The sequence below is a fragment of the Typopeltis vanoorti genome, chromosome 7 (assembly GCF_054136105.1).
Source record: "Typopeltis vanoorti isolate ZY-2024b chromosome 7, IOZ_Tvanoo_1.0, whole genome shotgun sequence".
In the NCBI taxonomy this organism is placed as follows: Eukaryota; Metazoa; Arthropoda; class Arachnida; order Uropygi; family Thelyphonidae; genus Typopeltis; species Typopeltis vanoorti.
Genome location: NC_143555.1, coordinates 121,089,104 through 121,111,967, shown reverse-complemented (window position 1 = coordinate 121,111,967; position 22,864 = coordinate 121,089,104). Strand labels below are relative to the sequence as shown.

The following is a 22,864-nucleotide window of genomic DNA, read 5'->3' as shown; positions in this document are numbered from 1 at the left end:
ATGAAGCTGGTAAGCCCGTCAATGTGATCGCACATTACTTCGGATAGTCTCATTCTACGGTGACAATCATTTTGAAAAATAAGGATAAAATCATAGACTGTGAAAGGATCCTTCCATTAAATCGATGACAAGGTCCTATCGGTGATATGGAAAAGCTACTTGCATCATGGATAGAGGACCTGAACCAAAAGCACATACCCCTTAGCACTATGACCATAAACACTAAGGCACTAAATCTCTTCAACATGTTGAAGAAGAAGAAAAATAGAACCTGATTACAACTACAATGCTTCCGTTTGGTTCATGAAATTCAAGCGACATTTTGCTCTGCATAATGTGAAAATGTATAGGAATCTGCAAGTGCTGAGAAGGCTGCCAAGGAGTTTGTGGAAAAATTGGATAAAATTATTAAGGAGGAAAATTATTTGCCACAGCAAATATTTAATATGGTTATGAGGCGTCCTTCTTTCGGAAAAAATGCTCGAATGGACATTTATCCACAAAAAGCTAAAATCTATACCTAGTTTCAAAGCTCTTAATACCTGTATTACGATTCTGTTACGGGTAATGTGGCTGGATATAAACTGAAACCATTTGTGATATAGCACAGTGAGAATCCACGAATCTTCAAAAACATTAGGAAGCATACTCCCAGCTCATTATCGGAGCAATAAGAAGTCGTGGATGACTCAAAAATTGTTTGAGGAAGCTTTAATCAACTGTTATGCGAGTGAAATAAAAAGCTATTGTGTGAAAGAAAATGTAGAATTTAAAATTTTATTAATTCTAAATACTGCTCCAGGTCATCCTTCTTATAGTGGTGATCTTCACCAAGTTCGAGGTCATGTTTCTCCCTCCAAACACTACTTCATTGATCCAACCGATGGATCATAGAGTTCTTGCAGTGTTTAAGGCATATGATCAACGGAGAGCTTTTTCATAAGTCATTTCTGCTACTGAAGGAAATGACCAGACTCTCATGCAATTCTGGAAAACATTCAATATTTATCATGCTATTAAAAATATTGCTGTGGCTTGGGACGAAGTGACCTCTCAATGTATGAGTGGCATGGAAAAAGACATTAAAAAGGTTTGTGCATGATATTGGAAGTTTGCAATAGTGGGCCCAGCAAACAATCTGAATCTCGAAGTGAATGATGACGACACAATTGAACTCATGGAAAGTTCCCCTGAAGAGTTGACCATCGAAGAATTGGTCGAACTGGAGGAACAACTGTTGCAGAAGAGGAAAATTCGAGAAAAGAAAGAGGGAAAAGACGAAATGGAAGAGGTAGTTAAACAATTTACAGTGAAGGGTCTTGCAGAAATGTTCTTTGCAGTTAGCGATGTTCTCAATGTTGAACGCCACTTAACCTCCCAACCGGCCAGGACGTATATATACGTCCAGATAAATCTGGATATGATTCAGTACACCTGTTGAAAGAACATGGATAGGAAGTGCAATTTGGCTATTTTGTCCTTTAGAAGGTGCGATAATCCTTCATGCTGTAGAAAACCAGATTATCTCGTGAAACTGAGTCTCAGTTCTTTCTAACAAGGAACGCAGTTGCTTGTTTTATGCTGGGCAACTGGACTCTTAGTTATATTTAGAGAGACTAAAAATATAGAAATTATTTTTATTTTCTGTCTTTATTGTGCAGTTTATAATTCCAGGACAAAATATAAATCCTTGCATACTTTCTTCATTTAAATATTGCATTACCTTGGAGAACCAATGTTTAATATTTTTGATATTTTTGTGCTAATTTTGTCTAATCGCTTACTCGACGGAACATTTTCTTTGTTTTCGAAAAAATAAATTCACGATAATTATTTGTAATATTATTAAAAAAAAACCGGCTGCCAATGTTCTTGATTATGTTCATCGAAGAATTATTCTTCGATGACTTTGCTTTATAGAGAATAATATTCAATTCTTTAATCATATCACCAAGTTTTTTCAAAATATCGTAATCTACTGTTCTTTACACTTTTACCTTGCTGGTTTCCCTGTATAATCGGTCTTTACAAAATGAAATAAATGGTTATTATTTAAATTGATATATATATATATTTTCTGCTAGTTTATATATTTTGCTCCAATTTTAAAGTAAGCGATACTTTTGCTTATATTCTCTGATACAAAATATGTATATGTGCATGCGTCAAATGTGAAATTTCGTATTTTCACAATAGAATTGAACTTTATTTCAACTTTGATAATTTTACATCCCCCCCCCCCTTCCACTGCAACACTACCACACACCTGAAAACTGTTATGAAACATACGTACAGTTTTCATTTAATTCATTATTTTTCCATAGTAATTGTTCCACATAACGTTTAATTTTTCCATACAGAAACTAAGTTTTGATTATTATAAATTAAGAAATTATAAATAAGAAAATATACATATTATTTCCTCATTATAAATCAGGAAGTTATGTGATATTGGGTAATAGGGGAAATTAATATTTAAAAACACTGTCATCCTACAAATGCAATATCAGAATAATATGTTTCGAATGTCTGTAATCAATCAGAAAGATGGAAAAACAAACAAGGAATTTCTGCTGTAAAATATTCAGTTATTGCATGAGGCACTTTAAGTGTGCTGCCTGCTGGGCATGTTCTTTTGATCTGGTTCCCAGTTGTGTGTGTGTGTAGAGGGGGGGGGGGGAAGTAAACTCCGTTAGCTTACTGGGCAGAAAGGAATATTAGAAAGTATACCCAATACACAATTCATTTTGAGATGGCAAGCAAGAGCAAAAATATAAATAATAAAATATAATAAATAATTAAAATCTCTAAATAATAACATTAACATTTTCCCTTGCCAACACACTACAACACACAGCACTGATGTGATATAAGTTCCAAATTTTTTGTGTGGGAGATTATATATATATATATATATATATATATACATATATATACATATATATATATATATTTTTTTTTTTCCACAATCTCACATAATGCAACTGTTTTTCAAATATGCCTATTATAAGATTGTTTTTTGTAAATAAGAATACAGATAATAAGAATAAATCTCCCACACAAAATATATATAAATATATTTATATATTTCCATATATTTTTTCTATATATATAACACCTTAATTATATTCCAAACAATTCTAAATAGTAGGGTAAATCATTCTCTGATATATTTTATTTCTTAATTTTTGAAACATTCTGTGAACCACAATCTTGCCTAATGCAATTGTTTTTCAAATATGCCTATTATAAGATTGTTTTTTGTAAATAGGAATAGAGTTAATAAGAATGCCGAAACTTTGTCTATTAAATTTTCATAGCAGTGTGTGTGCCACAGATTGAAAATTTTCAAAGTAGCACGAGTATTTTTTTATTACAAAACAGCAAAGTTTGATAATAAATATTTGCACTACAATAAAGTTTGACAGATTGAACAATATTATTGCATTATTTCTTTTCTCCTGTGGGAGCAAAACAATAAAATAAATACATGACATTATTGAAGTAGTAAAACTTTTGCTACTATTTTACACTAAACTTCATGAGCATGTTCCCGAAGTGATTTACGTTTGTAACAATTGCTTGCAGATTGAATAGTTCTAATCCCCTCCCCTCAACTCAGAATAATAAATGATTATGCAACAGATAAGTACCTTTTCTTTTAAAAAATGTAAAACCTTTTTTTCAAGATAATTGTATCAAATAATTTAGAATTTTTCGATAATAAAAGTTAAACCGATCACTATAAATAAAGAAATCATTTTTGGCATAAACACTGCATCAGCCTGTAAAAGAAATGTCAGGTTTTCTGTGTTAGGATGTCTGAACAATTGAAAATGAAACATGACATTCTTGCTTGAAGCAATTTAGTGTGACTTCTGGGAAACTTCCTCTGGGTAACTTTCCTCCAGCTAAGAGGATTATTGTCCAGCATTTCTAAGACGTGTTTCAGAAATAGCAACCAGCAGCAGTAGAAATTGTAATATTTAGAATTTAAAAAAAAAAATAATAATAAAAAAATAACACAACTGAAATTTCTTCTGTGTGGTATGCATAAACAGTTTTTACATATTGAAAATATAGCATAGTATTTCTAAATCTTAGAATAATTTCAGCAGACTGCTAAACAGCCGATTTCAGATGCAAAATTTCAGAGTACAGAATTAGAAGCTTCGAATATACAACAACATTACTGTTTTATTTCTTATGTGAAAATGGTAAACTGAAATAAGAGATTTTGAATACTGTCTAAAAGCTTTCAAACCAGTAGAAATTTAAAGTAATTATGTAACTGAGTTCCAGGAGAGGGGGGGGGGGGCTTGCAATAAAAAAAATCTTAAAAATGACCATAAATTTTGATTTATTCCATACAGCATATCCTTCCTATTATATTTTCAACATATCTACAGTGGTTAAGCACTGGATATTACAGTAATGTGCATCCTACAAGAAAAAAAAAAGGTTCCTAAAATTGAAATGTGACGATCCATATAAAGGTATTTTGCAAAGAAAGAAAGAAAGCAAAATGCCATTTTTATTTCACTAAATGTTATTTAAAAATAAAAATATTTCACAAAATATTTTAAATGCAAACAAACATTTGAAAATTCAAGAAAAGAATCTATATTATCAATAAATGAAGGAAATTTACTATTACTAAAATATATTCATTGCAAAGGCTGATCTGTGGCCATTTCAGGATTGATTATTTATTTTGGCAGATGTAAAACTTCTATTTTCGGAAAGAGACAATAAATAAATTGTGCAGCAAAAAAAAATAAAAAAAAAATCCTTAAATAAAGCAAATTCCGAGTAACACAGTACATGTAAAGACAAGTGACTCACACCACAGTTAATCTGCTAATGGCTCTAAAATCATCGTTAAGGGATTAACGGAGGAGGACGGAAAATACTTGATAAAAGATAGCATGCCGATGAAATTTTGATCTATGAAAAATTCTGGGGTAGTTTGGCTATTTCATCCACCTCGGCTGGTAGGGAGGTTAATAATAGAAACGAAAGTACATGATGCATTTGATTGCTATGAACAATTTTATGATGAAAAGATGACGAATAAACAAAGCACACACAGGTAAGGTAATGAAGATGTGATTGTAGAGGAAGATTTTGATTATTCTCCTGTTTTATAGTGGCAGTAACACACAGTACAGTTTTATAATATGGTTTAAAAATTAAAATGACAGTATAATTATTAGTCCCTAAACCCCTATAACTCTATTGATTTAATGTATCGACTTACGTCCTGCTGGATGGAACGGAACCCAGATGTAAGTCGAGGGATGACTGTATATTAATTGTATATGGTTCCTGCAGTGTAGATCTGTAGTGATGCTTCTGCTTCCATGGCAATATACCACCAGAAAAATATTGTTATAGGTTAGATTCTCAGTGCTAATTAGAGGAACAGGAACATTTTTGACTTTCTTTCAGTTGGTTCCTCAGTCAGTCAGTCAATCTTCAGTGAATAATTAGTATTTTTTGTCCTGGAAATTTGGGTGTTAACCTTGCAATTCGAAAAAATTAAACCACAGAACCTGCACAGACAAAAATATACTGGTTGCAACTTAGAAATATGAAATAAAGTCTTAAAATCATTAACAGCTTTCAAAACTAACTACTCACCAACTTACAGATGTTAGGACTAAAAACATTCTATTTGCTCCCTTTGGGAATTAAAGGAATTGGGGATTTTTTTTCCTTTTTTTGGGGGGGGGGGAGATTTCTTTTATGTGACTGTTATTAATTTATTTTAGTGAAATACATATTTCCCCCCCCCCTTACTTCTCCATTTGTTAATAATATATTAAACCATAACTGAATTACTGAGTGTTGACTTAATGGAATTTCAACAATTGCTGTTGCATTCTGCTATAGATGTTCTTAAAGTAATCGACTCGAGGAGATGAAATGTCAGAACTTTTTGCAAATTTTCTGTATTGTTACATATCTTTATCGCATCTGATAATGCATGAACCACTTGCCTAAATTTCTCAAAATATCATCATCACAAGAAACAATTTATCATCTGGGAACTGATAACACAAACAATATGTGCGTGCGCACACAAGGAACATGCATTAAATACCTTCCTCACATGAAGGATCCAAAAATATCAATCTAAATACCAAATGTTAAAATTTTATAGTAAAATACTGAAGACAAAAAGCATGAAAAGCAACAAAAACCAAAAGAGGCATAAACAACAGAGGCAAAAAAAAAAGTTTCTAGACCTATATTACCAATATTCATTGCTTAATACTACCATAACAACATTCACCACTGCATAGTCATCCAAACCTGACCTGATATTCCTAACAGAATCTCAATTGGCAACTTCAACAACTATTCTCCACCTCAGCTGTCCAAATCCAAACTTCAATTTACATAATGCCTTGTCACAAGGCAATATACATGTGCATTAATCTTGAAATTTCTTTATGGCATTTTGGAACGTTCACTTGCTGTTTTTATCATTCTCATAATTCAGAAAATCACTCTAAAACCTTTGATTCTTTTCTCTGAAGTTCAATTTTTCAGAGTTCCAAAAACAGTGATGTTATCTTTTGGGGACTTCAATAAAAATAACAAATTTTCTATATACCAACCAGAATAAAAGATAATTATTGCCCTGCCTCCGGCTTTTTTTTTTTTTAACCAGTTCTCCTTGTAATACAGCTCTTCTTAAAACGATAATCTCATCAAATTTCTCTCATTACAGAATATCCGTCAGCCAGCCTCAACCTCAAAAAGGGATGATGTCAATGACTTCTACTTTTCCTTTCCATAGTACAATTACCATTTTAATTCTGATGATTCAAACACCTTCTCATTGAATAACAAACATTTCCACTGGAGTGAAGGATATCATATCCCTTATTCCACTCAAAATTTCTCACCAGTATCTGGCAACTTTCACAAATGTTAAAAAAGTAAATAAAGTAATTTCAGCATATCACTAGTTAATTCATGACCAAAGCTCCATCTTCACACTCAGCCTACACTGTAACTCACAACAGCTGAAAAAAAAAAAATAAAATAAAATAAAACAAATAGATTCTGACAACATGCTTCCTGTTCAAATAGTAGTCAATCCTTGTAGTTCCTTACCAGAGCCACTTGGGTGCAACTTCTGCCCCTTCATGTTTCCATTTAGCATGCATCCAAGATGATGTCATGATGGTACGTACTATCATAACATTGCCCAAAGATAAAGCAGACCTCCTACCATAATCCTTTACATAAAACTTGACTTTTGCACAAATGACAATTACCTTAGAAAGAGTTTGAGAACAGGAACCAAACTTGAGATTCAGTGGCAAGCCTTGAAGAAAACCTTGATTGATTCAGCCAGAGATGCATGTGGTGAGGTTGTCTGCAAGGATAGAAAAATCAGAACTCCATGGTGGATGCAGGAAGTTAAAGAGGCAGTGAAGGAAAGGAATAAAGCATATCAAAAGTTCCTGGCAAATAAGTCAGCTTGTGTTCTTTGAGAATGCAGAGAGAAATGTAACAAAGCTAAACAAAAGTCATGGGAGGACTTTGGCAAGAACATAGAAAATAAATATCAAGAAGGTGGCAAAATATTTTGGTGGTTGTTGAAGAAGCTTAGAAATGGAGGAAAGAATACTGTAAAAGGAGTTAGAGATGATAAAGGTGACACGATGAAATCGGGAGAAAAAGATACCCTTGAAGTATAGAGTGATTACTTTGAAAAACTGCTAAATGAAACAAGTAGTGATGACAGCACAGTGATAAAAAACACTGACCAGGCATGCAGTCAGGAATACATATCCATACTTGAAGTAGAAAAAGCCAAGCTTAAAATGTGGAAAGGCAGCAGGAGTAGATGATATTCCACCAGAAATACTGAAGTATGGTGGTATAAAAGTCTTGCAGTGGCTGCACTGCATATTTCAGAAGGCTTGGACAGGGGGACAAATTCCCGATGATTGGAGGAGAGCTTTCATAGTAGCCATATATAAAAAGGGATATAAAACTGAATGAGAATTACAGAGGTATTTCGCTACTGAGTGTTCCTGGTAAGTTATATGCAAGTATACTTGAGAAACGGTTGAAAAGAATTGTGCAAGAAAAGCATTGTGAAGAACAAGCTGGATTCAGACCAAATAGAGGCTGTCAGGTTCAGATCTTCACTTTACGACAAATAGTTGAGAAAGCATGGGAATATAACAAAGTTCTGTATTTAAGTTTTGTCGATTTGGAAAAGGCATATGACAAGGTGCCAAGAGAGAAGCTATTCAATACTCTGCAGTTATATGGTGTCAATGGGGCATTATATCAAGCAATACTTAGTCTTTATTTGAGTTGCAAGTCAGCAGTTAGAATTGAAGGAAGTAAAATGGCCTAATGTTAAATCTGGTGTGAGACAAGGATGTAGATTATCCCCTCTGTTATTCATTATCTATATGGATCACATTATGAAGGAAAGTGGTATTAAACATGATATCAAAATTGGAGATGTTAATGTCAGCTCTTTGCTTTATGCAGACAACGTTATACTTATCAATAAATCCACTACAAGTCTGCACGATTCCTTGATAAAATTGAATAACTGGTGTAGTAGATATGGTATGAAGGTCTGCAATAACCTGACAAAGACAATGAAAATAGGCAGAATCACTGAAAATGTCAACTGCATTGTGAACGGAGAACCTGTGGAACAAGTAAAACATTTCACCTACTTAGGCATAATTTTTAGTGAAGATGGTAAATTAAATATGGAAATAGACAACAGAATCAATAAAGCTGGTATAGTAGGAAGTCAACTGAATAAATTCATATGGAATAAGAGAGAAATTAGTCGGAACACTAAATTAGCAGTATACAAGACAGTGTTCAAACCAGTTTAACTTATGGATCTGAGAACTGGGTCAGAAGTAAAACACTTGACCAAAGACTAGAGACCACAGATATGAGAATCCTGAGAAAGATTAGAGGCGTGAACAGATGGCATCAATGGCAATATCATATTAAAAACAAGGATATTAGGAAAGAACTTGACATTGTCGGTATCCAGGAATGCGTTAGCAGAGCTAATCTCAGGTGGTATGGTTATTTAAACAGAATGGGTGAGGAAAGATTGGCAAAACAAGCATTCTCTGCCAGGTTGGCAGGAAAACGAACCAGAGGAAGACCAAGATATAGGTGGATTGATACGGTACAAAGTGCCTTAGACGATAGAAATATAAGATCTGATAATATTGGAGTCTTGGCAAGTAACAGACTGATCTGGAGGAAAATTGTAGATAAGAAGTTAGTAATGATTTAAATTTTTCATGTAGTACTATCATATCCTGTACACCCCTTGAGGGTACATGGCAGGAATTTGATGATGATGATAACAATTACCTTACACAACAATAAGGACAACTCTCTCCATGCCTCCTCTGGTCATTTGTCAGAAAGAAATTAGCAGAATCCTAAACACATGGATACCAATAAGTACATAATAAATACATGGATACTAACAAGTCTCCAGGGGCCCTGATATCCCATCTATCTTGGTAAAACTCAATCCTTTCTACAGTAGGTAATCAAAGCCTGTCCTGTATCTTAAATCCACTTCAATAAAATATGGATTAATCACAGAGAGTGATCAACATCCAAATCCTCCCCCCTCACCTGGAGGACTTCCAGTTAATCAGAGACCAGCAATATGCATTACCACTTCTAACTCACACTAGATTTCCTGGTCATCACCAGCCACCTATGTACACAAGCCATAGAATGGTTATGATCTGTTGTTGCTCTTGAACATTTCTAGGGCATTTCGTTGGATCTAGCACAGAGGCACATTCAGAAAACCATCATCTTATAGTCTACCTTCTTCCCTTTGTAGCTGGGTCAGTAGCTCCTCTTCATATTTCTCCACCCATTTTCTTCCAAATGTACATAAATAATTCTCACAATGATTCTTTTACTAAATAATTCTCTCTATTTTTGAATTTGTGGATGTTAAAATTTGTGCTAGAAGAAGAAGAGAACTCTATTTCTCCTCTTCTTCATTTAACAAATCTTATAGTGCACAAATCATCCCAAATTTTAATATACTCCATAACCGTACCTGAAATCCCACCACGCTGAAGTGAGGATAACCATGTAAATTTCAATGCTACCAAAACAGAGGGCTGTCTAATATATTTCTCACAGAAAAGATCTCACTTCATTTTTCTTTTCTTCTGATAATACCAGATCTACAAATCTGATCAGATTTTTCTTCTTGGGTTAACTTTCACTTCTAGCCTTTTCTGGTTCAAACATACATACCTTTGTATGTATGTGTGTCCCATTGCTTTTTCAAACCTCCAAAAAACTAGATTTATTCTTCTGCTCAAGACAAGACATTATCATTACTTCTCACCTGTATAACTGCTGACACTAAAAATCTCAAATCCACCCAAGAGTGAGCTAGAGTTTGTTTTAGATTAGTGTATATATACATATACACATATACATATATACACATACATGCATATGTGTGTGTGTGTGTGTGTGTGTGTGTGTGTGTGTGTGTGTGTGTGTGTGTGTGTGTGTGTGTGTGTGTGTGTGTGTGTGTGTGTGCGCGTGTATGTATATATATATATATATATATATATATATATATATATATATATATATATATTTGTACTTTAATAAAATTTATATTAAAAATGTAGTTCAAAAAATTGATTACGATGGCAATTATAGAATCGATATATATCGATTCTATAATTGCCATCGTAATCAATTTTTTGAACTACATTTTTAATATAAATTTTATTAAAGTACAAATTAACATTATTCGATTCTATAATTGCCATCGTTAATTATAACCTTATTCCAACGATTTACTAAGTTTAGAATTTCTTTTTTGAAAAAAGTTTTTTCTTTGGAGGCAAAAAATTATATCAAACTCCTTTGGACATCATCTTGCGAACGGAAGGTTTTATTTCTTATACTGTGTTTTAAGGACCTGAATAAGTGATAGTCACTAGGGGCAATATCTGGCAAATATGGAGGATGTGGTAGAAGTTCCCATCCTAACTGCCTAATTTTTTCTTGAGTCATTCTTGCAGAATGTGGTTTTGCATTAACTTGCTGCAAAATTACCCCTTTTCGATTGACAAGCGCAGGGCGTTTGATTAACAATGCTTGATGTAGTCGCTCTAATTGTTCACAGTAGATGGCTGCTGTGATAGTCTTACCTTGTTCCATGAGTTCGTAATGAATAATTCCATGAATATCCCACCAAACGCACAACAGAACCTTTTGTGGATGAAGTCCATCTTTAGGTGTTGGAATTGGAGTTTGATTTGGAGAGAGCCACTGTTTTTTGCATTTATTATTCTTATACAGCACCCATTGTTCGTCAAAAATTAACTCATTCCAAAAAGGGGTCATTTTGTTGTCTAGTCAACAATGAATTGCAAATTGCCTGTCTCTGTGCTTTGTTTTCTGACAGTTCATGCAGTACCCATACACCCTGTTTAAGAACCTTGCCACTCATGTAAGTGCTCTTGGACAGTTGACCATGATGAATTAAGTTTCTCTGCTAATTCTTGTATGGTTTGTTTTGGATCTGATTCAACGAGAGTCTTAAGAGTATCGTCATCTAGACTAAGAGGTCTTCCAGATCAAGGACGATCAGAGAGATCAAAATTTTTTTTCTGCAAATCTCCTAAACCATCACTGACATTTGTTAACCTTCAATATGTCTCCATAAGTTGAACAAATGATTTTGGTAGCCTTGGTAGCATTCTTTCCTTGGTGAAACAAAAACAGCATACAATGATGTAAATGGTGCTCTTCAACTTTAAAGTCTGCCATATTAAAAAAAATAATCTAAAATTAAAAAAAAAAACAGATTTTTTAAATAGAAAAATAATGCTAATATTTAAATAAAAATCAGATTTAATAATTTACGTGTTATTTAAGAAAAAATAATCGGCTAAAAATGACCTATTAAAAATAATTGATTACTTTCCGGTCCCCCTTATATATATATGTTAAAGATACCAAGCTATTTTAAATATAAACCTGGTTTTATATACACGAGGGATGTCCAGAAAGTAATTTCCGTTTTTAAATATTTTCACTACAGCGCTGCGATCGCAATGGTGCGCATGTGTGCTGAGTTTGTTGATTCATTAGCAAGCTGTTGGTGCCATTTTCAGACATTCTCACAGTGCATATGCTTCTGCGTATGCACTGTGGGTTGGGTAATTTACAGCCTCCCTCGATGAGTCCTTGACTTCCTGGAGTCAAGGACTCCAGATTTTTGTAGACAAGGATTTTCAATGTCTAAGAAAATCGAATTGCCCATCGCATGTAAAACCGCATCTTTGGGACAGACAAAGAATTTTGGGTTGGATTTGAGTGTCGCATGCAACCCCTGAATCCAAACAAAAGTCCATGGAGTGGAGGCACACCTCATCACCAGTCAAGACGAAATTGGAGACAACGGTTTCCACTCGGAAAATCATGTGCACTGTGTTTTGGGACAGACAAGGAATTTTCCTGGTAGACTTCTTGGGTCAAGGCTCCACAATGAACGCGGGTATGTACTGCCAAACACTTGAGAAACTGCGTCATGCAATCCAGAATAAACGACATGGCATGCTTACCAAGGGCAATGTTTTGATTCATGATGACACCCACCCACACACGGCTGGTATAACACCAACTTCTCACCATCTTCAGCTGGGAACAATTCCATCATCCCCCATATAGTCCTGACCTCGTGCCAAGCGACTTTCACCTGTTCAAACATCTGAAATCTTTCCTCGGTGGCCGGCGGTTTCAAGACAATGACAAGGTCAAAGAAGCAATCAATACGTGATTTGAGTCACAGGCGGTAACCTTCTACAATGAAGGCATACAACTCTTGGTGCCCCGTTACAGTGCTGTACCCAGAATCTTTGGTACCCAGGGTGGCATTTTTTCGCCCCCTCTCCACCCCGTCCAAAAAAAAACATCTGTTTTAACTTTCAACACACATTTTATTTTACATTCTGCGGCACTTAGCATTTACGTAATGTTCAATAACTTTGTCAAAATTTATCTTGCTGGCATAATTATTTTCTATAGAAAGTATGGATATATTACTTAGTCTCTGTTCTGTCATATTGGACTGCAGGTAATTTTTTATTAATTTTAATTTAGAATAATTCTTTCACAAGAAGCCACTGATAAACAATTTTAAAAAATCTTAAACACAATGAAATGTCTGGAAGAGATTCCACAAAATCACACTCTACAATGAACAGTAATAATTGAAGAGCTGTCCATTTTTCTGCTTCTTGTTTGTTGATATTAACAGCTGTTATATGTTGCTGAAGTCTTTTTATTTCAGAAATTATATCTTCACTTTGAAATTCATCATAGACATTTGTTAAACTCATCATCATCATCAAATTCCTACCATGTACCGTCAAGGGGTGTACAGGATATGACAGTACTACATGAAAAAATTACATCATTACTAACTTCCTATCTACAATTTTCCTCCAAATCAGTCTGTTACTTGTCAAGACTCCAATATTATCAGATCTTATATTTCTATCGTCTAAGGCACTTTGTACCGTATCAATCCACCTATATCTTGGTCTTCCCCTGGTTCGTTTTCCTGCCAACCTGGCAGAGAATGCTTGTTTTGCCAATCTTTCCTCACCCATTCTGTTTAAATAACCATACCACCTGAGATTAGCTCTGCTAATGCATTCCTTGATACCGACAATGTCAAGTTCTTTCCTAATATCCTTGTTTTTAATATGATATTGCCATTGATGCCATCTGTTCACGCCTCTAATCTTTCTCAGGATTCTCATATCTGTGGTCTCTAGTCTTTGGTCAAGTGTTTTACTTCTGACCCAGCTCTCAGATCCATAAGTTAAAATTGGTTTGAACACAGTCTTGTATACAGCTAATTTAGTGTTCCGACTAATTTCTTTCTTATTCCATATGAATTTATTCAATTGACTTCCCACGATACCAGCTTTGCTGATTCTGTTGTCTATTTCTATATTTAGTTTACCATCTTCAGTAAAAATTGTGCCTAAGTAGCTGAAATGTTTTACTTGTTCCACAGGTTCTCCATTCACAACACAGTTGACATTTTCAATGATTCTGCCTATTTTCATTGTCTTTGTCTTTTTATTGCTGACCTTCATACCATATCTATTACAACAGCTATTCAATTTAGTCAGAGAATCTTGCAAACTTGTAGCGGATTTATTTAGAAGGATAACATCATCCGCATAAAGCAAAGAGCTGACATTAACATCTCCAATTTTGATATCAGGTTTAATACCACATTCCTTCATAATGTGATCCATATAGATAATGAATAACAGAGGAGATAAAGTACATCCTTGTCTCACACCAGATTTAACATTAAACCATATTCATGTACTTCCTTCAATTCTAACCGCTGACTCACAACTCAAATAAAGACTAAGTATTGCTTGATATAATGCCCCATTGACACCATATAACTGCAGTGTATTGAATAGCTTCTCTCTTGGCACCTTGTCATATGCCTTTTCCAAATCGACAAAACTTAAATACAGATCTTTGTTATATTCCCATGCTTTCTCGACTATTTGTCGTAAAGTGAAGATCTGATCCTGACAGCCTCTATTTGGCCTGAATCCAGCTTGTTCTTCACCAAGCTTTTCTTCCACAATTCTTCTCAACCGTTTCTCAAGTATACTTGCATAGATCTTGCCAGGAACACTCAGTAGGGAAATATCTCTGTAATTCTCACATTCAGTTTTATTTCCCTTTTTATATATGGGTACTATGAGGGCTCTACTCCAATCATCGGGAATTCGTCCCTCTGTCCAGGCTTTCTGAACTATGCAGTGCAGCCACTGTAAGACTCTTATACCACCATACTTCAGCATTTCTGGTCGAATATCATCTACTCCTGCTGCCTTTCCACATTTCAAGCCTTTGATGGCTTTTTCTACTTCAAGTATGGATATGTATTCCTGACTGCATGCCTGGTCTGTGTTTTTTATCACTGTGCTGTCATCACTGCTTGCTTCATTTAGCAGTTTTTCAAAGTAATTACTCCATACTGCAAGGACATCTTTTTCTCCTGTTTTCATTTCACCTTTATCATCTCTAATTCCTTTTACAGCACTCTTTCCTCCATTCCTAAGCTTCTTCAACAACCTCCAGAATATTTTGCCACCTTCTTGATATTTATTTTCTATATTCTTGCCAAAGTCCTCCCATGACTTTTGTTTAGCTAGTTTTACACACTGTTTAGCTTTCTTACATTTGTCTCTGTATTCTGTAAGAGTAAAAGCTGACTTATTTGCCAGGAACTTTTGATATGCTTTCTTCTTTTCCTTCACTGCCTCTTTAACTTCCTGTGTCCACCAGGGAGTTCTGATTTTTTTATCCTTGCACACAACCTCACCACATGCCTCTCTGGCAGCATCAATCAATGTTTCCTTCAGAGTTTGCCACTGAATTTCCAAGGTTTGATTCCTGTTCTCAAACTCTTTCATTTTCTTTTCAATAATATTTCTGTATTTTAGTCTACAGTTCACATCTGAGAGCTGCTCAACTTTTATTCGCTTTAAAACTTTCTTACATGTTATTCTTTTCAATATGAAATTCAATTATATCCTGCTCAAGACTAAATAGTGATCACTTCCAATTTCAAATCCTCTGTACACTCTGGTGTCCTGCACCAGGGAGAAAACATCACTATCAACAATAACATAGTCAATGATACTTTTCTTATTCCTAGCCTCTTCTCTCCATGTGAATTTGTACACATTTTTATGTTGGAACATGGTGTTAGTAATAACCAGTCCATGTCCTGAGCAGAAATCCAACAGATATTTGCCATTATTATTAGCTTTGCTCTTTTCTCCAAATTTTCCCAAAATATTTTTGTATGTCTCACAATCATTTCCTACTCTACTATTTGAATCCCCAACAAGGACCAACTTTTCCTTTTTCATTGTGTCAGTTGCTTTTTCTAAAGCGTCAAAAAATTCCTCCACTTCTACCTTAGTAGAACCTTCTGTGGGACCATAGGCACAAATAAGTCTCATTGTCCAGTTCCCCATTCTCATATTTGCCCACATTACTCTACTTGAGACTGACTGCCATTCAAGAAGATTAGCCTCGTATTTTGTGTTGAATACTATGGCTACTCCTTCTTTTCCTTGATTGTCATTGCCTGAATATAACATTTTGTATTTATTGCTCAGAAAGATCTCACCAGTTTTGGTCTTTTTCGTTTCAGTCACCCCTATTATGTCGATCTGGTACTTATCTAATTCCTCAGCTAGCTCCATTTCTTTGCCATTCAGGCTTCTTACGTTGATAGTACCGATCTTTAACTCTGGTGATGTTGAGTTGGGGTTTGTTTTCAGATTTGTTCCAGTAGCTGACTTTTCGCTGTTCGCCCTGGTTCCCTGGCGAAAACAACGGGGGCCTTGTTTAACCGGGCGACGCCCCAGCCGGCATGAAATTTTGTCATGTTGTACCATCATTTTTTATTTTGGTTTAACCAATAAGAATACAATTTGGTCGGCTAAATCCCAAATTGCCAGCCCATCCTCGTTCGTTCAGTATCAAAGTAGATACCCAACAGGGTGCACCACGAGAAGGTGAGGATTGGACATTAGGTCAGAAGCCCTGGTCGGTTCTCCGCATTCCTTTAAAGGCTATGTGGAGGTCTCCTCTCAGTTATACAGCTTTGACCCTTAAGCACCCCTGATCCACACTTAAGAATTTGAAAGCGAAAAAACTTACCGTATTTAACGAACAGTCCTTCAACAAATGGCTGGTGAAAGCAGAGCTCTAAACAGACAGCAATGGCAGGCCAGTAGAGATAAAGCAGCTATGAAGCCGCTCATATGATTGGTGCAGTATTAACAAAAGATCGTGCTACTAAATGACAAAGGCAAGCCGACAGTTGAGTTGAAATGCTAATTCTCTTCAACCGAATTCCTTATATAATATCTGAAACACATTCACTATATATTTCTTAGTTTTAACACGTTCACTCAAACAAAACTGTATGTTGCCAGTGGATTTTATGTGGGAGGGGATATGCGATTCATTAGTTAGTGGTTTTTATTCCAGTTGTCTCTGATTGCACAATAGGAACGTTTTACGATCTCGAACTTAACAGACACGTTAAATTTTATTCCATGCATTAATGATGCATAGCCAAAAATTGCCGCGGACCCCATGAAGACCTTTCACATACCCCCGGGGGTACGCGTACCACACTTTGAGAAACACTGCAATAAGATACTGGAGACTAAGAAGATGCTACCTCAGGTACAGGAGAGGTTCCCGAATAACGATTTCACATTCATGCATGATTCTGCTCCTTGCCATAAGGCAAAAAAAAGTAACAAAATTCCTGAATGACAAAAAAGTCAAGGTTTTTGACTGGCCTGGAAATTCACCGGATCTCAACCCTATCAAGAACCTTTGGGAACTGATGAAGGAGGAAATTTCCAAAGAACTTGTCACCAAAAAACACCAATTAATAGAGCGTTTGATTGATGTGTGGCACAGGAATGAACCAATAAAATTAAACTGCACCAAATGCATAGAAAGTATGCCCAAAAGAATTGAAGCAAAAGGCAGCGTTATCAAATATTGACCTCATAATTATTTCTATATTTTTTTTCTTTAATTATATAAGCATACTTTACTTTTTTAAGTGTATCATTAGAGGACTAATGTTAATAAAAACAATTTGATGTAAAAACATTGACAATGTGGTTTAATTTCTACCCGAAACTCACAAAATACCTTTTTTCGCACCGTGGCTCTAATAATTTGATCACCCACTGTATTCCAGCAGCAATGACGCTGTAGCAAGAAAATAACGGTGTTTGTTGTAAAAAGTAGAATATTAGGCTTAGAGATGACAGCCAAATAATGACTGTTATCTCTGTAAGGAATACATATCCAGCTTACACATAATTATGAAAACTTCAAGAGAAAAAGTAATCCACTCCACTCTACTCCACTTGTAACACTGAAAATTTAAAAAGACTGCATAAATATCTTTCAGAGTATGATCTACATAAGTCTTATAATTAGTGGCTACCAGTTTTAATTTATTTCGAAAAAATTAAAAACAAATCTGATAAAAAGTTCTTACCTGCTTCCACAATAGCTGGTTTGTTGCTAGAACACACAGAGAGAACCTTAAGCACTCTGGATGTTGTCCATAGTAGCTTCTCATAGGTATATGATCGCATGATACGAACTAATTCAGCTGGACCTCCACTAGCCAAAATTATCAACTATTTGGAATATAAGCACACATTTATATCACAAATAATGAATTTGTTTATATTTTGACATAAAAACATTAGAAAAACTGCATAAAAATTAATAATGAGAGGTAGTATGAAAAATTTCATTAAAATTTAAAAATCACTAACTTTTAGACAACAGAAAAGCAAATATAGTGGGGAGCTAGCTGAATAAATTTATATGGAATAAGAAAGAAATTAGCCAAACTAGCAGTGTACAAGAAAGTGTTTAGACCTGTTTTAACTTAGAGATCTGAGAACTGGGTTTGAAATGAAGCACTTGTCCAAAGACTAGCAACCACAGATATGAGAGTTAAAAATTAAGGGAGTGAAGAGATGACAGAATCATAAAATGTCGTTTATACGACGGTTTTCAATTATGATAAAGTCCATTTATATATCACTGCATTCACTCATACAATGGTTTTAGTGACCTCTACACATTAACCAATGTGTAGTTTTCATGAACTGTTTGTTTGCAAAGCTATTGCTCACTACATCTCTTTGCATTCTGATGGTTTGCTGCAAATTAAAAACTGTTTATAACTATTATTTTAATGTTGTTAATAATGGCAGATAAAATTCAACTGTTGCTCCAGTAAAAAAGATGACATGGAAGCCTGCTGCATTACATGCTAAGATTAAAATGATTAAATTTAGTGATGGTGGTGTACTGAACACTGAGATAAACCACAGGCTAAACTTACTCACATTACTGTTGCTACAGTGTTTAAAACAAAGATACAGTTCTTGGTGAAGTAAAAAGTACCACACTGGTTAAAACTAGAGTTATCTGTAATTGTGACAATCAATTTTAATGGTTCAGCTCGATGAACAAACTAGTTGCCATATTCCCTTAAACCAAGCAATTCAGAATAACTTTTTCATTTACAAAACACATTCTAAATTTTTCATGTGCATATTTGATATAACTAAATGTTTTGCTTACATCCTTTCATACATATGGCTGCTTAAAAATGTTATTAAATCTTTACAGTTATCTAGAAGTGAAAACAAAAAGTGGTGATTCACTATATGGTGAAATTCATTATACAATGGTGGCCTAGAACCTAATGTGACATGTTACCAGGGTATGCCTGAACTAAATTAATCATGAAATATTTGGTAATAATGCAAGCAGTGAACTGTTAACATAGTACATGGCCACACACCACAAGACTCATTATTCAAAATAAGAAACTATTTTACAAAATTTGTCAACAATAAATTATTAAAACGCATTAAAAATGTTTTTGATTTATTGAAATAACAGTAGGAAAAATAAAATTTACTGGTAAATTTTTAATTACCATTTACTAGTAAATCAATAAGTTTACCAGTACTGCAATCCCTAGCCAGGGATATCTATTCCAATGATGCAGCTGCCACCACAGATATTTAGTCAATAATCTCCTTTTAAAGTAAAAAAAATACTAAATGCCCTCCCCACCCATAATTTTCTTTCTCTAAATACACAAAGCCATGATAAAACTAACTTACTCACGATTCATTTTTATCTTCAATAAATATATGCTCCACACCACATATCAAATTAGCAATTCTCATCTGTTCACTCAAGGAAAAACTCCATCCTCTATTGCATCCAGTAGAGCATGAAGCTTGCTATTCACAAACAGAAGGATTTGTTGCCATCTGCTTCAGAAAACATAATTATATACACTACCATTGTATGGCAGACCATGCTTTAGACACTCCTTCACACAGTATATGATGTAAAAATATCAAAATGTTATAGATTCAAGTCAGAGAGCCTGTTTTTTGGAGTTAGCAGTAGCAATGAAGCACTCTCCAAACCTCAATAAGAGTATGGCAGTTGAATTTACCAAAATTAATACATCTTCACAAGATATCATTTAAGACCAACTCTAATTTAACAGTTGTAAACCGCCATTTATCCAAGAACAGAGGGTACCAAAAATAAGATATTCTTTTTTTGTGTCCATTACAATTTTCAATTGTTCCCACTAATAACTGATTGCAACAAATTAATTGTGTTCTGAAGATGCTAGTAAGAAAACTAGCAAAACATTAATAACTAAATAATAAATTCTTATTTACTTTGTTCTTTTTGGTGTTGTGAATCATACATTTAACTTTGGATCCATAAATTAAAATTGGTTTGAACAATAGTTTGTAGATTGCTAGTTTAATGTTTCAGTTATTTGCCCTACTATTCCAGGGTGCTTAAGGGGTCAAAGCTGTATAACTGAGAGGAGACCTCCACATAGCCTTTAAAGGAATGCTGAGAACAGACTAGGATTTCTGTCCTAATGTACAATCCTCACTTTCTCATGGTGCACCCTGTTAGATATCTACTTGGATACTGAACGAACAAGCATGGGCTCCAAATTTCGGATTTAGCTGACCAAATTATATTCTTATTGGCTTAAACCACAATACAAAATGATGGTACAATATAACAGAATTTCATGCCAGCTGGATCGTTCGTTGGTTAAACAAGGTCCCCGTTGTTTTTGCCAAGGAACCAAAGCGAACATGAAAAGTCAGCTGCTGGAACAAATCCTGAAACGCACTCCAACTCAACATCACAAGAAATCAAGATCAGTACTATCAACATAAAAAACCTCAACAAATAAATGGAGCTAGTTGAGGAATTGGATAAGTACCAGATCGACATAATAGGAGTGACTGAAACAAAAAACTGGTGAGATCTTTCTCAGCAATAAATACAAAATGTTATATTCAGGCAATGACAATCAAGGAAAAGAAGGAGTAGCCACAGCATTCAACACTAAAAACGAGGCTAATCTTGAATGGCAGGCAGTCTCAAGTAGAGTGCTGTGGGTAAATATGAGAATGGGGAACTTGACAAAGTGACTACTTATTTGTGCCTCTGGTTCCACAGAACTAAGGTAGAAGTGGAGCAATTTTTTTGAAGCCTTACAGAAATCAACTGACACAATGAAAAAGGAAAAGTTGGTCCTTGTTTGGGATCTAAATAACAGAGTAGGATATGATTGTCAGACATACAAAAATGTTATGGGAAAATTTAGAGAAGAGCAAAACTAATAATAATGGCAAATACCTGTTGGATTTGTGCTCAAGACATGGACTAGTTATTACACAATGTTCCAACATAAAAATGTGCACAAATTTACATGGAGAGAAGAGGCAAGGAATAAGAAAAGTTTCATTGACGATGTTATTGTTGAGTGATGTTTTCCCACTTGTGCAGGACACTAGAGTGTACAGAGGATTTGAAATGGGAAGCGATCACCATTCAGTCTTGAGCAGGATAAATTTGAATTTCATATTGAAAAAAAGAACATGTAAGAAAGTTTTAATGCAAATAAAAGTTAAGCAGCTCTAAGATGTGAACTGTAGACAAAAATACACAAACATTATTCAAGAAAAAATGAAAGAGTCTGGGAAAAGGAACAAAACCTTGAAAATTCAGTGGCAAGAGCTGAAGAAAACACTGATTGATTCAGCCAGAAAGGCATGCAGTGACATTGTCTGCAAGGATACAAAAAACAGAGCTCCATGGTGGACACAGGAAGTTAAAGAAGCAGTGAAGGAAAAGAAAAAATCATATTGAAAGTTCCTGGTGAATAAGTCAGCTTGTGCTCTAAGAGAATACAGAGATAAATGTAAGAAAGCTAAACACTGTGTAAAACTAGCTAAACAAAAGTCATGGGAAGACTTTTGGTAAGAATGGAGAAAACAAATAGGAAGGTGGCAAAATATTCTGGAGGCCGTTGAAAAAGCTCAGAAATGGAGGAAAGAGTGCTGTAGAAGGAATTAGAGATGATAAAGGTGACACAAAAACTGGAGAAAAAAGATATCGTTGATGTATGGAGTAATTACTTTGAAAAATTGCTAAATGAAACGAGCAGTGACAGCGCAGTGGTAAAAAAAGTAACAACAGGCATGCAATCAAGAATACATATCCATACTTGAAGTAGAAAAGCCATCAAAAACCTGAAATGTGGAAAAGGAGTGGTAGTAGGTGATATTTGACCAGATATGCTGAAGTATCAAGGTATAAAAGCAATGCATAGTTCAGAAGGCCTGGACAGAGAGACAAATTCCAGATAATTTGAGTAGAGCTCTCATAGTATCCATATAAAAAAAGCGAAATAAAACTGAATGTGAGAATTACAGAGGCATTTCCCTACTGAGTGTTCCTGGTAAGATTTATGAAAGAATACTTGAGAAACATTTCAGAAGGATTGTGGAAGAAAAGGTTGGTGAAGAACAAGCTGGATTCAAGCCAAGTAGAGGCTGTCAGAATCAGATTTTCACTTTACGACAAATTGTTTACGAAAAATTATAATCATGGGAATATAACAAAGATCTGTATTTAAGTTTTGTAGATCTGGAAAAGGTATAATGGCAAGATGTCAAGAGAAAAGCTATTCAAAATGCTACAGTTATCAGGTGTTAGTGAGGCATTGTATCAAGTAATACTTTGTTTTTATTTGAGTTGTAAGTCAGCAGTTAGAACTGAAGGAAGTACAGGAAGATGGTTTAATGTTAAATCTGGCATCAGA

At 34.7% G+C, this 22,864-nt stretch overlaps 1 protein-coding gene across 2 annotated transcripts in view; it reads right to left on the bottom strand.

The window, feature by feature from the left end:
- The window catches only part of arm (armadillo), a 220,813-nt gene that overhangs the window by 109,301 nt on the left and 88,648 nt on the right, over positions 1-22,864 (bottom strand). For both annotated transcript variants that reach the window (XM_090396097.1, XM_090396098.1), the window contains exon 8: positions 18,173-18,317. In XM_090396097.1, the coding sequence (XP_090252223.1) occupies positions 18,173-18,317 (145 nt within the window). The remainder of the gene's footprint in view (positions 1-18,172; positions 18,318-22,864) is intronic.